The following is a 17,025-nucleotide window of genomic DNA, read 5'->3' on the forward strand; positions in this document are numbered from 1 at the left end:
TTGTGAGAATGCCCAAATCAATGAAATTCCGTACCATGTTTTCACTGCTACTTTGTACCAAGGCAGATTCTCAGAGCCGTACACATGAGCCGTACACATGCTGCGTTTTTTGTGTAGCTGTCTCTTTAGTTTTTTTTTTAATTATGCGCGCCCACAGTTTCCACGCTGCGAGGCTCCGGCGCTAACAGTTCACGAGCGTGCTCCACTAGCACCCGGATATAAGGTGCTGTTATTAAAGAGGTGGAGGGAGAGTCCTCTCCTGTCATACTGAGGCTGGAGCCACACGAGGACGATAACGCAAACGGACCAAAATCGATATCAAAAAAGTATTCCGTCCACACGCAATAGGCACCAGAAACGTGTCCGTTCACACGAGACCGCTCGAAAGCGCTGGAGACGCTGTAGTACATATGCCGGGCCTGTAAGTGGCGCTGTACTCCTGCCACAAAAGCAGCGAAGAAGACTTCCCACGCATGGTTGTCATGGTTGCCCTTCTGTTTATTCTTCTGTGGACGCTCTGGCTCTTTTTCTCCCTCCCTGAGGCAAGCGTGTGCTCCTGCTGTAAATCTCTCCGGTAGTCCACCAGCAGATGAAAAACACCCACCTCTCCGCCTCTTCCAAGGGACGAGGGGACCGTGCGGAAGAGTTTCAGTTAGATTTTTTTCCGCCGGTCAACATGTCCGTTAAAGTTTAAATCTTCCGGACAAAATTAGAAAAGTGCCGGTCAAAGGTCTTCTTTGTTATTTATTGAGCTTTAAAACAAATTGATAACGACTCTATATAAGAATATAAGAATACAAACGGAGCCTCTCTTTTCCTCCCCCTCTTCTGACAGCCCAGCAGCTGATCTCTGAGCAGGAGGTGGGGAGAGGAAATCAGGAAATGATTGTATAGGCGTAAACACTGAGCCGTTTGCCACCCCAGAGCGTTTCGTTCGCAGATCTACCCACCTTGGGACCCGTTATCGTTATCGTTTTCTGCCGACATGGAAACGCATAAAACGATAACGATAACGAGTCCCAAGGTGGGTAGATCTGCGGACGAAACGCTCTGGGGGGGCAAACGGCTCTGTGTTTACGCCTATAAAGAGGCGAAGTCCCGCCCATCTACTTCCGACCCATGGGACCTTATTTCGGAAAAATGATGTATTGAAGTCAATGGAGAGAGAAAGATTATCTTTCGATCCCGTTTGAATTGTGCCACGAATTACACATATGATGTTTGTCAATTTAAAAAAATAATTTCCATGTCAAAAAAGTCACAGTTTGTCAAAGATAGGTCAAAGATAATCTCTCTCACCATTGACTTCAATACATAATTTTGAAAATAGGTGAAAATCACTACAAGTCTGGGCATGTTGAGAGATGTACATACACAAAAGGGGAGTTAGTCGGTTCCGTAAGAGCCAGCATGCGGGACCGGGATTCTGGGATTTGTAGTCTTTCTAGTTGCGTATTTTTCATAGTCTTATATTTCAACAGTTAAACGACAAACTGTGACTTTTTTAAAATGGAAATTATTATTTAAGATTGACAAAGGAGAAGTCCCTCCCCTTCCGGTGGGACTCATGGGACCTTATTTCGGAAAAAGTCTGTATTGAAGTCAATGGAGAGAGAAAGATTACCTTTCGATCCTGTTTGAATTGTGCCACGAATTACACATATGATGTTTGTCAATCTTAAATAATAATTTCCATGTCAAAAAAGTCAGTTTGTCGTAAAACTGTTGAAATATAAGACTATGAAAAATACGCAACTAGAAAGACTACAAATCCCAGAATCCCGGTCCCGCATGCTGGCTCTTACGGAACCGACTAACTCCCCTTTTGTTCTCTCAACATGCCCAGACTTGGAGTGATTTTCACCTCTTTTAATACTTTTCGCCTCATTCTGAAAGAAAGAAGTGAAATGTGCCGACATGACGGCCGTCTTGGTGTGTGGTGCGAAACGGGAGATGTAGTTCATTGAGCGGTTTCACACAAAAAAAGTGTTACTTCACAGTTTTACGACAAATTTTTATATTTTTGACTTGTAAAATTATCTTTTAAATGGACAAACATCATATGTGTAATTCGTGGCACAATTCAAACGGGATCGAAAGATAATCTTTCTCTCTCCATTGACTTCAATGCATAACTTTTCCGAAATAAGGTCCCATGGGTCGGAAGTAGATGGGCGGGACTTCGCCTCTCTGGGAACCTTTTCCTCCCCAGGAAAGTACCACCTCTCTAGCAGGGACTAAAAAGGGGGTGAAAAGGTTCTCATGAACTAAGTTCTAGTTCCGGATTTTTTTTGGTGTGAATGCAAAATGTCAAGAACTATCGGAACTATACTGGGAAAAGTACTCCGGTGTGAAAGCGCCTATTGAAGAATTCACTGAATCTCCAGATAGTATTTGCCATATTTCTCACACAAATGACTGTCCTCTTACTCTGTATACCTGTTCTTCTCTTACGTTCTGCCAGGTTACTAATGCAGGGAAGTCGCTGTTCTTGCTGTACGCGCTGAAGCGCTCCCCCCGCCTCACACTCTTCTATTTGTATTTATTCGACTACTCGGAAACCTTCCTGCCCTTCCTGCACACCTGCTGTCCGGCCATCACAAACATCGGACAGTCAGTGGAGAGCAGCTTCCTCAACACACAGGTGACACTTTGCAAACTTGGTGTATCCTTCTCTTAGGTCCTCTTCAAAGTTGGGGCTTCAGGTCATCTTTCCCCATGATAACACACTGAAATAAAAAATAAGAATATTTTGGAAATGTTAAATAGGCAGTACTCTAACAATGATGTGTTGTAACCTTATTCCGACTAAAATATCACATCAACGACTATCTTGATTTAACATCTGATTGTCCACTTGCATGTAAATATAATGTACTTCATTGAGGTTACTAGATTTAGATAGATAGATAGATAGATAGATAGATAGATAGATAGATAGATAGATAGATAGATAGATAGATAGATAGATAGATAGATAGATAGATAGATAGATAGATAGATAGATAGATAGATAGATAGATAGATAGATAGATAGAGAGTTAGAGAGATAGAGAGATAGATAGATAGATAGATAGATAGATAGATAGATAGATAGATAGATAGATAGATAGATAGATAGATAGATAGATAGATAGATAGATAGAGAGTTAGAGAGATAGATAGATAGTTAGATAGATAGATAGATAGATAGATAGTTAGATAGTTAGATAGTTAGATAGATAGATAGATAGATAGATAGATAGATAGATAGATAGATAGATAGATAGATAGTTAGATAGATAGATAGATAGATAGATAGATAGATAGATAGATAGATAGATAGATAGATAGATAGATAGATAGAGAGATAGTTAGATAGTTAGATAGATGGATAGTTAGATAGATAGTTAGAGAGATAGAGAGTTAGATAGTTAGATAGATAGAGAGATAGATAGATAGATAGATAGATAGATAGATAGATAGATAGATAGTTAGATAGATAGATAGATAGATAGATAGAGAGATAGATAGATAGATAGATAGATAGATAGTTAGATAGAGAGATAGATAGATAGTTAGATAGATAGATAGATAGATAGATAGATAGATAGATAGATAGATAGAGAGATAGATGGATAGTTAGATAGATAGTTAGATAGATAGAGAGTTAGATAGTTAGATAGATAGATAGATAGATAGATAGATAGATAGATAGATAGATAGATAGATAGATAGATAGATAGATAGATAGTTAGATAGATAGATAGATAGATAGATAGATAGATAGATAGATAGATAGATAGAGAGATAGTTAGATAGAGAGATAGATAGATAGTTAGATAGATAGATAGATAGATAGATAGATAGATAGATAGATAGATAGATAGATAGATAGATAGATAGATAGATAGATAGATAGATAGATAGATAGATAGATAGATAGATAGAGAGATAGTTAGATAGATGGATAGTTAGATAGATAGTTAGATAGATAGAGAGTTAGATAGTTAGATAGATAGATAGATAGATAGATAGATAGATAGATAGATAGATAGATAGATAGATAGATAGATAGAGAGATAGTTAGATAGTTAGATAGATAGATAGATAGATAGATAGATAGATAGATAGATAGATAGATAGATAGATAGATAGATAGATAGATAGATAGATAGATAGATAGATAGATAGATAGAGAGATAGTTAGATAGTTAGATAGATGGATAGTTAGATAGATAGTTAGATAGATAGAGAGTTAGATAGATAGATAGATAGATAGATAGATAGATAGATAGATAGATAGATAGATAGATAGATAGATAGTTAGATAGATAGATAGATAGATAGATAGATAGATAGATAGATAGTTAGATAGATAGATAGATAGATAGATAGATAGATAGATAGATAGATAGATAGATAGATAGATAGATAGATAGATAGATAGATAGATAGATAGTTAGATAGATAGATAGATAGATAGATAGATAGATAGATAGATAGATAGATAGATAGATAGATAGATAGTAGATAGATAGATAGATAGATAGATAGATAGATAGATAGATAGATAGATAGATAGATAGATAGATAGATAGATAGATAGTTAGATAGATAGATAGATAGTTAGATAGTTAGATAGATAGATAGATAGATAGATAGATAGATAGATAGATAGATAGATAGATAGATAGATAGATAGATAGATAGATAGATAGATAGATATGTCCACACAGTTTCATAATTCCCAGAAGGGGAGTTTACGTCACAGCATGACATGAAAGGTAAATAAAATGATTTGATGCCTAAAATGCTAATTTGGCTTTTAATCATGTACATGTTATTTGTTTCTTATAGGCCTACTCATGGGCGTAGGAAGCATCCTCAATGTGGGTGGGACAATAAGACGGCTTCATAGACACAGGCCACAAACACCTGGTCCCCTACTGTGTAGTGAAGAGAAGTGAGAGGAGTTGTAAAAGAGTTCTGTTCGCAGCACAGGTCTGCAGACAGCGCTGCCATCAAAGCAAATGTTGGTACTTTTGGGTGTCATATGTTATCCTGCAGGCCTGCACAGCAACGATGTTCTGTATTAGCCAAAACACATACAGCCTAAAATCTCTATCTCTTTGTCAGACTGAAACTGACAGTTACAAAGTACTCAGCTCAACGACAAATAGCCTGTGAGCAATCCACAACAATTTCCACTCGCTGTGTAACCCAACATGCATTGCTGATATTAGTAACATTTAACACACACACACACACACACGCATTCAATTAGCACACCAGCAGTTTATCTGTTATTCTTGTTGTCGTGGCGATGCTCTTGTGGCCACGGATGAGGCCCATGAAACCGGTTGGATCAGTACATTGCATTATTAAATAATGGATATTGATTTTCTGTACGCGTGTGTGCTGCTATAACTTAGTCAGATGGCTGAAGAGGAAACTTCCTGCTGACCATGCAGTGCAGGAAGACCTCAAAATAAAAAAGAGGATGGTGGAACTAAAGGAGCAAACATCCATCCGCAACGCAGACGGCATGCAGCAGATGAATGCCACTATTCGGGATGGCTTTTCCCTGATGAGGGATTTAATTAATGCACACCCCCAGTCCCCCACAGTAACAGCGGTGGACATGGACATTTCCAGGAGCAATCATCACCATTCATGCAAAGAAGGCCACACCCGCCTACACCGACCTACACACCAAGAACAAACTCTGCTTCATACATTACATTACATACAGGCAGTCACTGTTTCAAGAGGACTGGTAAAGCACTGAGCTTCAGTTTTTTGTTGCACTTTATGTTCAAAGAAAGTCTGGAAGTGGACGCAGCCAATTTGATTTTTTATTCCACAGTTTGAATATTTTTTTATTATTATTTTTTTGCTAGCCAAGGTGTTTTATTTCCTTTGACTGTAAACATGTGTAGACCTTGTTCTTAATAAAAAACCTTGCAAAACAAATAACAGTCTTGTCTTTCATGTACAGTATATTTTTAAAACATTTTTAAATGACCATCTTGAACAGCTACAACATTAAAATACTTCTGGGCAGATTGTGGAGGATAATGGGAGAATGAACAGAGGGGCAGAAACACCCATCTGAATAATGGCCACTTCTTGCTAAATTTACATTTCCATGTGATGCTTTTATCCGAGGCGACTCACAATAGGTAAATGAACAATGAACAGTGGTCGACAGTAGCTCATTTCCTTAGGCACTGTACTTAAGGACAATCTTGAGGTACTTGAGACTAATCCTGCAACTTTATACTTCTGCTCCACAACAGTTCGAGAATGAAGAAACCATCACGTATGAAAGGCTACATGTGAATAGAGGGGCAGAAACCGTCTTGTAAATTTACATTTCAATCTTGAACAATGAACAGCGGTAGACAAAGCACATTTACTTAAGTACTGTACTGCTCCACTCCCATTCAGGCAAATAGTGTACTTTATACTACGCTACATTTATTTGATAACTTTAGTAACTTTGAAGATTCAGAATACTACAAAATATAATCTTATATTATTATAGGTTAAGATGAAATGCTATTGATCCCAGGGTGAATTTCACAAGCTACCCAGCAGTATATCATGTAATTTAAATCAGCTCCTCCTTTACCAGCTGCAACATTAAGGTGATGAGCACATTAATCCATCAATAATTATAATACAATAATATAGATACATAATTAAGACTAAATAGACCACATTTCTGACAAGTAACGCCCCCTAGTGTCAAATATCTGAAGTGACATATATGTCACATTGGGCTTTAATGATAAAATAACTCTTATATATAACTCATTAATGAGGATGATTTTTTGGTTTAAATCAGTTTGAACATTCTTTGAAGAATAAAGAATATATGAACTAAATATAATTGAATCAGCTAAATTAACTGAGCCGATCATATTTCTAATTGTGCATATATGTCACTTTGGGTTTACTTTGAAAGTTTAGGGTTAAAGTCTGATGTTTGTCTCATATCAATTTGACCAATAAATGTTATTATATTGTTATGGGAACACAAAATCACATGACCTGGACCATGACCCACCAGACTGCGACTTCATGAGATAAAATAAAGGCTAAAGCTGTATAAGGAACTTTCCAGAACATTAAAGTTCATGTGACACCCGTGTAACATTGGGTCCTTATGGGAAAGTATAAATATATATATGATACTGCGTTTGCACATTTGTTGCACTTTATGTTCAAAGAAAGTCTGGAAGTGGTTGCAGCCAATTTTATTTTTAATTTCACACTTTGAACATTGGAGAATCAATTAATGTTACATGCATTAAAAGGTACTGAGTTAAAAAAAAAGTTAGGGTATAATACAAAATAAAAAGTTACACAATTTATAAAATACACATCCTGTAACAGTTCGATTTAGCAGCCAGGTATAAAACAGCGGGGGTGCAGCAGCCTGTCGCTGAAGGAGCTGCACAGTGAGGACAGTGAATGTAACAAAGAATGTTTATCAGATCTTAATAAAAACCTTCCATGTAGTCCTAAGAGTCAATGTACGCCGTAAGCACTCTCCTCACCCTCTCTCCCTCCCCCTCATTACAGTCAGTGAGATATCTATTGCACTGTGTGGGAGGCTGGAAGTCCTTTTCCCCTTGTATTGTTCCCAACACAGACTGATCATCCACAGCCTCCTTACTGGCCTCACAAAAATTGTGGAGGACAAAGCAGGAGTAAATGACATGGGGCAGGTCAACCAAGTTTATGTCCATAGGCCTTCTAAGTGCAGCAAATCTGGCCTTGAGGCGACCAAAAGCACACTCAATGACCATACGTGCACTATACAAAGTTAGGCCAAAGTACTGTTCCTGAACTGTGGCGCCACCGGATGCATATTCCTTCATCAGGTACGGCAGCAGCGGGTAGGCAGGATCACCAAGAAGAAAAATCGGTATGGCCTCCTCGTCGTCCACAATCTGTTTTTTCAGAGCAGGGATCTTTCCAGTCTCAAAGTACATGTTTAGCTTTGAATTAGCAAATACCCGTGAATCATGCACACTCCCAGGTCACTTTACCACGACATCCATGAATTGGTACTTGTAATCACAGACGGCCTGTACATTAAGGGAATATTTGCCTTTACTGTTGATGTAGTCAGTGGAGTTGCTAGATGGCTGCTTGATTTCGATGTGGGTTCCGTCCACTGCTCCTAAACATTGTGGCATGCGATGAGCACGATCGAAGCCCTCAACCAGATCCGCGGTCTCGGGCTCAGTAAAAGGCAGCTTGATGTATTTTGGACCCAGGTGGATGGAGATCGCTCTGCATGTCTGCCTAATAATGACGGACAAAGCCTGGCGCGAAACACCGAAGGCGTTAGCAGTCTTCCGCATCCTTCCCCCATCGCTCAGGTAATACAGTATTAACGCAACCCTTTTCAGTGGATCAATTGGTGCCCTCATGTTTGTTGTTTGCCTTTCGATATATGGGCGCAGTTCTTCAGTCAGTGCGACGAGAGAGTCTCTGGACATTCGGAAGCTCTCCCTCCATTCATCATCCACGACAACGCCATTGACAAAATTGTCCCACCAACTGCTGGTTCTGCCCGGTCTTACCCAAAACATTCTCCTGGTTGCCCTTCTGGTTATTCTCCGCGGTAGTAGCAACATGTAGCTCATGTTCTCCATGTCCACTTGTTGCTGGTGGAGGCGCTGTAGATGTTGCTGTAGATGTTGCACTAACATCTGTAGCATGGCCAGTAGCGTCTGGAGCACGAAAGCAACCCTGTGATCCGCCATTGTTGTTGTTGTTGTTGGCGAAACACATGAGCAATGACGCGGGGGACGCGGGGACGCGGGTGTGAGCAGGAGAGGTGGGAAGAGGCGGGGCTATTGCGTCATCCTTAAGGGGAGGGACTTCGCCTAGGCGAAGTCCCTCCCCTTCCGGTTGAGCTCCATGGGACCTTATTTCGGAAAAGTTATGTATTGAAGTCAATGGAGAGAGAAAGATTATCTTTTGATCCCGTTTGAATTGTGCCACGAATTACACATATGATGTTTGTCAATTTAAAAGATAATTTTACAAGTCAAAAAAATTAAAATGTGTCGTAAAACTGTGAAGTAACACTTTTTTTGTGTGAAACCGCTCAATGAACTACATCTCCCGTCTCGCACCACACACCAAGACGGCCGTCACGTCGGCACATTTCACTTCTTTCTTTCAGAATGAGGCGAAAAGTATTAAAAGAGGTGAAAATCACTACAAGTCTGCAGATAGAGAGTTAGAGAGATAGATAGATAGATAGTTAGATAGAGAGATAGATAGATAGTTAGATAGATAGATAGATAGATAGATAGATAGATAGATAGATAGATAGATAGATAGATAGATAGATAGATAGATAGATAGATAGATAGATAGATAGATAGATAGATAGATAGATAGATAGATAGATAGTTAGATAGAGAGATAGTTAGATAGTTAGATAGATGGATAGTTAGATAGATAGTTAGATAGATAGAGAGTTAGATAGTTAGATAGATAGATAGATAGATAGATAGATAGATAGATAGATAGATAGATAGATAGATAGATAGATAGATAGATAGATAGATAGATAGTTAGATAGAGAGATAGATAGATAGTTAGATAGATAGATAGATAGATAGATAGATAGATAGATAGATAGATAGATAGATAGATAGATAGATAGATAGATAGATAGATAGATAGATAGATAGATAGATAGATAGATAGATAGATAGATAGATAGTTAGATAGAGAGATAGTTAGATAGTTAGATAGATGGATAGTTAGATAGATAGTTAGATAGATAGAGAGTTAGATAGTTAGATAGATAGATAGATAGATAGATAGATAGATAGATAGATAGATAGATAGATAGATAGATAGATAGATAGATAGATAGATAGATAGATAGATAGATAGATAGATAGATAGATAGATAGATAGATAGATAGATAGATATGTCCACACAGTTTCATAATTCCCAGAAGGGGAGTTTACGTCACAGCATGACATGAAAGGTAAATAAAATGATTTGATGCCTAAAATGCTAATTTGGCTTTTAATCATGTACATGTTATTTGTTTCTTATAGGCCTACTCATGGGCGTAGGAAGCATCCTCAATGTGGGTGGGACAATAAGACGGCTTCATAGACACAGGCCACAAACACCTGGTCCCCTACTGTGTAGTGAAGAGAAGTGAGAGGAGTTGTAAAAGAGTTATGTTCGCAGCACAGGTCTGCAGACAGCGCTGCCATCAAAGCAAATGTTGGTACTTTTGGGTGTCATATGTTATCCTGCAGGCCTGCACAGCAACGATGTTCTGTATTAGCCAAAACACATACAGCCTAAAATCTCTATCTCTTTGTCAGACTGAAACTGACAGTTACAAAGTACTCAGCTCAACGACAAATAGCCTGTGAGCAATCCACAACAATTTCCACTCGCTGTGTAACCCAACATGCATTGCTGATATTAGTAACATTTAACACACACACACACACACACGCATTCAATTAGCACACCAGCAGTTTATCTGTTATTCTTGTTGTCGTGGCGATGCTCTTGTGGCCACGGATGAGGCCCGTGAAACCGGTTGGATCAGTACATTGCATTATTAAATAATGGATATTGATTTTCTGTACGTGTGTGTGCTGCTATAACTTAGTCAGATGGCTGAAGAGGAAACTTCCTGCTGACCATGCAGTGCAGGAAGACCTCAAAATAAAAAAGAGGATGGTGGAACTAAAGGAGCAGACATCCATCCGCAACGCAGACGGCATGCAGCAGATGAATGCCACTATTCGGGATGGCTTTTCCCTGATGAGGGATTTAATTCATGCACACCCCCAGTCCCCCACAGTAACAGCGGTGGACATGGACATTTCCAGGAGCAATCATCACCATTCATGCAAAGAAGGCCACACCCGCCTACACCGACCTACACACCAAGAACAAACTCTGCTTCATACATTACATTATATACAGGCAGTCACTGTTTCAAGAGGACTGATAAAGCACTGAGCTTCAGTTTTTTGTTGCACTTTATGTTCAAAGAAAGTCTGGAAGTGGACGCAGCCAATTTTATTTTTTATTCCACAGTTTGAATATTTTTTTATTATTATTTTTTTGCTAGCCAAGGTGTTTTATTTCCTTTGACTGTAAACATGTGTAGACCTTGTTCTTAATAAAAAACCTTGCAAAACAAATAACAGTCTTGTCTTTCATGTACAGTATATTTTTAAAACATTTTTAAATGACCATCTTGAACAGCTACAACATTAAAATACTTCTGGGCAGATTGTGGAGGATAATGGGAGAATGAACAGAGGGGCAGAAACACCCATCTGAATAATGGCCACTTCTTGCTAAATTTACATTTCCATGTGATGCTTTTATCCGAGGCGACTCACAATAGGTAAATGAACAATGAACAGTGGTAGCTCATTTACTTAGGCACTGTACTTAAGGACAATCTTGAGGTACTTGAGACTAATCCTGCAACTTTATACTTCTGCTCCACAACAGTTCGAGAATGAAGAAACCATCACGTATGAAAGGCTACATGTGAATAGAGGGGCAGAAAACCGTCTTGTAAATTTACATTTCAATCTTGAACAATGAACAGCGGTAGACAAAGCACATTTACTTAAGTACTGTACTGCTCCACTCCCATTCAGGCAAATAGTGTACTTTATACTACGCTACATTTATTTGATAACTTTAGTAACTTTGAAGATTCAGAATACTACAAAATCGAATCTTATATTATTATAGGTTAAGATGAAATGCTATTGATCCCAGGGTGAATTTCACAAGCTACCCAGCAGTATATCATGTAATTTAAATCAGCTCCCCCTTTACCAGCTGCAATATTAAGGTGATGAGCACATTAATCCATCAATAATTATAATACAATAATATAGATACATAATTAAGACTAAATAGACCACATTTCTGACAAGTAACGCCCCCTAGTGTCAAATATCTGAAGTGACACATATGTCACATTGGGCTTTAATGATAAAATAACTAATTAATGAGGATGATTTTTTGGTTTAAATCAGTTTGAACATTCTTTGAAGAATAAAGAATATATTAACTAAATATAATTGAATCAGCTAAATTAACTGCGCCGATCATAATCAAATTTCTAATTGTGCATATATGTCACTTTGGGTTTACTGTGAAAGTTTAGGGTTAAAGTCTGATGTTTGTCTCATTTGTTTCATATCAATTTGACCAATAAATGTTATTATTATATTGTTATGGGAACACAAAATCACATGACCTGGACCATGACCCACCAGACTGGGACTTCATGAGATAAAATAAAGGCTAAAGCTGTATAAGGAACTTTCCAGAACATTAAAGTTCATGTGACACCCGTGTAACATTGGGTCCTTATGGGAAAGTATAAATATATATATATATGATACTGCGTTTGCACATTTGTTATTTGTTGCACTTTATGTTCAAAGAAAGTCTGGAAGTGGTTGCAGCCAATTTTATTTTTAATTTCACACTTTGAACATTGGAGAATCAATTAATGTTACATGCATTAAAAGGTACTGAGTTAAAAAAAAAGTTAGGATATAATACAAAATAAAAAGTTACACAATTGATAAAATACACATCCTGTAACAGTTCGATTTAGCAGCCAGGTATAAAACAGCGGGGGTGCAGCAGCCTGTCGCGGAAGGAGGACAGTGAATGTAACAAAGAATGTTTATCAGATCTTAATAAAAACCTTCCATGTAGTCCTAAGAGTCAATGTACGCCGTAAGCACTCTCCTCACCCTCTCTCCCTCCCCCTCATTACAGTCAGTGAGATATCTATTGCACTGTGTGGGAGGCTGGAAGTCCTTTTCACCTTGTATTGTACCCAACACAGACTGATCATCCACAGCCTCCTTACTGGCCTCACAAAAATTGTGGAGGACAAAGCAGGAGTAAATGACATGGGGCAGGTCATCCAAGTTTATGTCCATAGGCCTTCTAAGTGCAGCAAATCTGGCCTTGAGGCGACCAAAAGCACACTCAATGCGAGACGGGAGATGTAGTTCATTGAGCTGTTTCACACAAAAAAAGTGTTACTTCACAGTTTTACGACACATTTTTATTTTTTTGACTTGTAAAATTATCTTTTAAATTGACAAACATCATATGTGTAATTCGTGGCACAATTCAAACGGGATCGAAAGATAATCTTTCTCTCTCCATTGACTTCAATACATAACTTTTCCGAAATAAGGTCCCATGGAGCTCAACCGGAAGGGGAGGGACTTCGCCTAGGCGAAGTCCCTCCCCTTAAGGATGACGCATTAGCCCCGCCTCTTCCCACCTCTCCTGCTCACACCCGCGTCCCCGCGTCCCCCGCGTCATTGCTCATGTGTTTCGCCAACAACAACAACAACAATGGCGGATCACAGGGTTGCTTTCATGCTCCAGACGCTACTGGCCATGCTACAGATGTTAGTGCAACATCTACAGCAACATCTACAGCGCCTCCACCAGCAACAAGTGGACATGGAGAACATGAGCTACATGTTGCTACTACCGCGGAGAATAACCAGAAGGGCAACCAGGAGAATGTTTTGGGTAAGACCGGGCAGAACCAGCAGTTGGTGGGACAATTTTGTCAATGGCGTTGTCGTGGATGATGAATGGAGGGAGAGCTTCCGAATGTCCAGAGACTCTCTCGTCGCACTGACTGAAGAACTGCGCCCATATATCGAAAGGCAAACAACAAACATGAGGGCACCAATTGATCCACTGAAAAGGGTTGCGTTAGTACTGTATTACCTGAGCGATGGGGGAAGGATGCGGAAGACTGCTAACGCCTTCGGTGTTTCGCGCCCGGCTTTGTCCGTCATTATTAGGCAGACATGCAGAGCGATCTCCATCCACCTGGGTCCAAAATACATCAAGCTGCCCTTTACTGAGCCCGAGACCGCGGATCTGGTTGAGGGCTTCGATCGTGCTCATCGCATGCCACAATGTTTAGGAGCAGTGGACGGAACCCACATCCAAATCAAGCAGCCATCTAGCAACTCCACTGACTACATCAACAGTAAAGGCAAATATTCCCTTAATGTACAGGCCGTCTGTGATTACAAGTACCAATTCATGGATGTCGTGGTAAAGTGGCCTGGGAGTGTGCATGATTCACGGGTATTTGCTAATTCAAAGCTAAACATGTACTTAGAGACTGGAAAGATCCCTGCTCTGAAAAAACAGATTGTGGACGACGAGGAGGCCATACCGATTTTTCTTCTTGGTGATCCTGCCTACCCGCTGCTGCCGTACCTGATGAAGGAATATGCATCCGGTGGCGCCACAGTTCAGGAACAGTACTTTGGCCTAACTTTGTATAGTGCACGTATGGTCATTGAGTGTGCTTTTGGTCGCCTCAAGGCCAGATTTGCTGCACTTAGAAGGCCTATGGACATAAACTTGGATGACCTGCCCCATGTCATTTACTCCTGCTTTGTCCTCCACAATTTTTGTGAGGCCAGTAAGGAGGCTGTGGATGATCAGTCTGTGTTGGGAACAATACAAGGGGAAAAGGACTTCCAGCCTCCCACACAGTGCAATAGATATCTCACTGACTGTAATGAGGGGGAGGGAGAGAGGGTGAGGAGAGTGCTTACGGCGTACATTGACTCTTAGGACTACATGGAAGGTTTTTATTAAGATCTGATAAACATTCTTTGTTACATTCACTGTCCTCCTTCCGCGACAGGCTGCTGCACCCCCGCTGTTTTATACCTGGCTGCTAAATCGAACTGTTACAGGATGTGTATTTTATCAATTGTGTAACTTTTTATTTTGTATTATATCCTAACTTTTTTTTTAACTCAGTACCTTTTAATGCATGTAACATTAATTGATTCTCCAATGTTCAAAGTGTGAAATTAAAAATAAAATTGGCTGCAACCACTTCCAGACTTTCTTTGAACATAAAGTGCAACAAATAACAAATGTGCAAACGCAGTATCATATATATATATTTATACTTTCCCATAAGGACCCAATGTTACACGGGTGTCACATGAACTTTAATGTTCTGGAAAGTTCCTTATACAGCTTTAGCCTTTATTTTATCTCATGAAGTCCCAGTCTGGTGGGTCATGGTCCAGGTCATGTGATTTTGTGTTCCCATAACAATATAATAATAACATTTGGTCAAATTGATATGAGACAAACATCAGACTTTAACCCTAAACTTTCACAGTAAACCCAAAGTGACATATATGCACAATTAGAAATATGATTATGATCGGCGCAGTTAATTTAGCTGATTCAATTATATTTAGTTAATATATTCTTTATTCTTCAAAGAATGTTCAAACTGATTTAAACCAAAAAATCATCCATTAATTAGTTATTTTATCATTAAAGCCCAATGTGACATATGTGTCACTTCAGATATTTCACACTAGGGGGCGTTACTTGTCAGAAATGTGGTCTATTTAGTCTTAATTATGTATGTATCTATATTATTGTATTATAATTATTGATGGATTAATGTGCTCATCACCTTAATGTTGCAGCTGGTAAAGGGGGAGCTGATTTAAATTACATGATATACTGCTGGGTAGCTTGTGAAATTTACCCTGGGATCAATAGCATTTCATCTTAACCTATAATAATATAAGATTCGATTTTGTAGTATTCTGAATCTTCAAAGTTACTAAAGTTATCAAATAAATGTAGCGTAGTATAAAGTACACTATTTGCCTGAATGGGAGTGGAGCAGTACAGTACTTAAGTAAATGTGCTTTGTCTACCGCTGTTCATTGTTCAAGATTGAAATGTAAATTTACAAGACGGTTTTCTGCCCCTCTATTCACATGTAGCCTTTCATACGTGATGGTTTCTTCATTCTCGAACTGTTGTGGAGCAGAAGTATAAAGTTGCAGGATTAGTCTCAAGTACCTCAAGATTGTCCTTAAGTACAGTGCCTAAGGAAATGAGCTACTGTCGACCACTGTTCATTGTTCATTTACCTATTGTGAGTCGCCTCGGATAAAAGCATCACATGGAAATGTAAATTTAGCAAGAAGTGGCCATTATTCAGATGGGTGTTTCTGCCCCTCTGTTCATTCTCCCATTATCCTCCACAATCTGCCCAGAAGTATTTTAATGTTGGAGCTGTTCAAGATGGTCATTTTAAAATGTGTTAAAAATATACTGTACATGAAAGACAAGACTGTTATTTGTTTTGCAAGGTTTTTTATTAAGAACAAGGTCTACACATGTTTACAGTCAAAGGAAATAAAACACCTTGGCTAGCAAAAAAATAATAAAATATTCAAACTGTGGAATAAAAAATCAAATTGGCTGCGTCCACTTCCAGACTTTCTTTGAACATAAAGTGCAACAAAAAACTGAAGCTCAGTGCTTTATCAGTCCTCTTGAAACAGTGACTGCCTGTATGTAATGTAATGTAATGTAATGTAATGTATGAAGCAGAGTTTGTTCTTGGTGTGTAGGTCGGTGTAGGCGGGTGTGGCCTTCTTTGCATGAATGGTGATGATTGCTCCTGGAAATGTCCATGTCCACCGCTGTTACTGTGGGGGACTGGGGGTGTGCATGAATTAAATCCCTCATCAGGGAAAAGCCATCCCGAATAGTGGCATTCATCTGCTGCATGCCGTCTGCGTTGCGGATGGATGTTTGCTCCTTTAGTTCCACCATCCTCTTTTTTATTTTGAGGTCTTCCTGCACTGCATGGTCAGCAGGAAGTTTCCTCTTCAGCCATCTGACTAAGTTATAGCAGCACACACACGTACAGAAAATCAATATCCATTATTTAATAATGCAATGTACTGATCCAACCGGTTTCACGGGCCTCATCCGTGGCCACAAGAGCATCGCCACGACAACAAGAATAACAGATAAACTGCTGGTGTGCTAATTGAATGCGCGTATATGTGTGTGTGTGTGTGTGTGTGTGTGTGTCTGTGTGTGTGTGTTAAATGTTACTAATATCAGCAATGCATCTTGGGTTACACAGCGAGTGGAAA

The 17,025-nt window shown here is 39.1% G+C and overlaps 1 protein-coding gene across 1 annotated transcript; it reads left to right on the forward strand.

The window, feature by feature from the left end:
- The first annotated feature begins 13,816 nt into the window (after positions 1-13,816).
- Positions 13,817-14,665, forward strand: LOC117481958 (putative nuclease HARBI1). The gene has a single exon (XM_034129903.1). The coding sequence runs from the start codon at positions 13,817-13,819 to the stop codon at positions 14,663-14,665; it is 849 nt and encodes a 282-aa protein (XP_033985794.1).
- The last annotated feature ends 2,360 nt before the right edge of the window (positions 14,666-17,025 follow it).

Source organism: Trematomus bernacchii, unplaced genomic scaffold (assembly GCF_902827165.1).
Source record: "Trematomus bernacchii unplaced genomic scaffold, fTreBer1.1, whole genome shotgun sequence".
Taxonomy (NCBI): domain Eukaryota; kingdom Metazoa; phylum Chordata; class Actinopteri; order Perciformes; family Nototheniidae; genus Trematomus; species Trematomus bernacchii.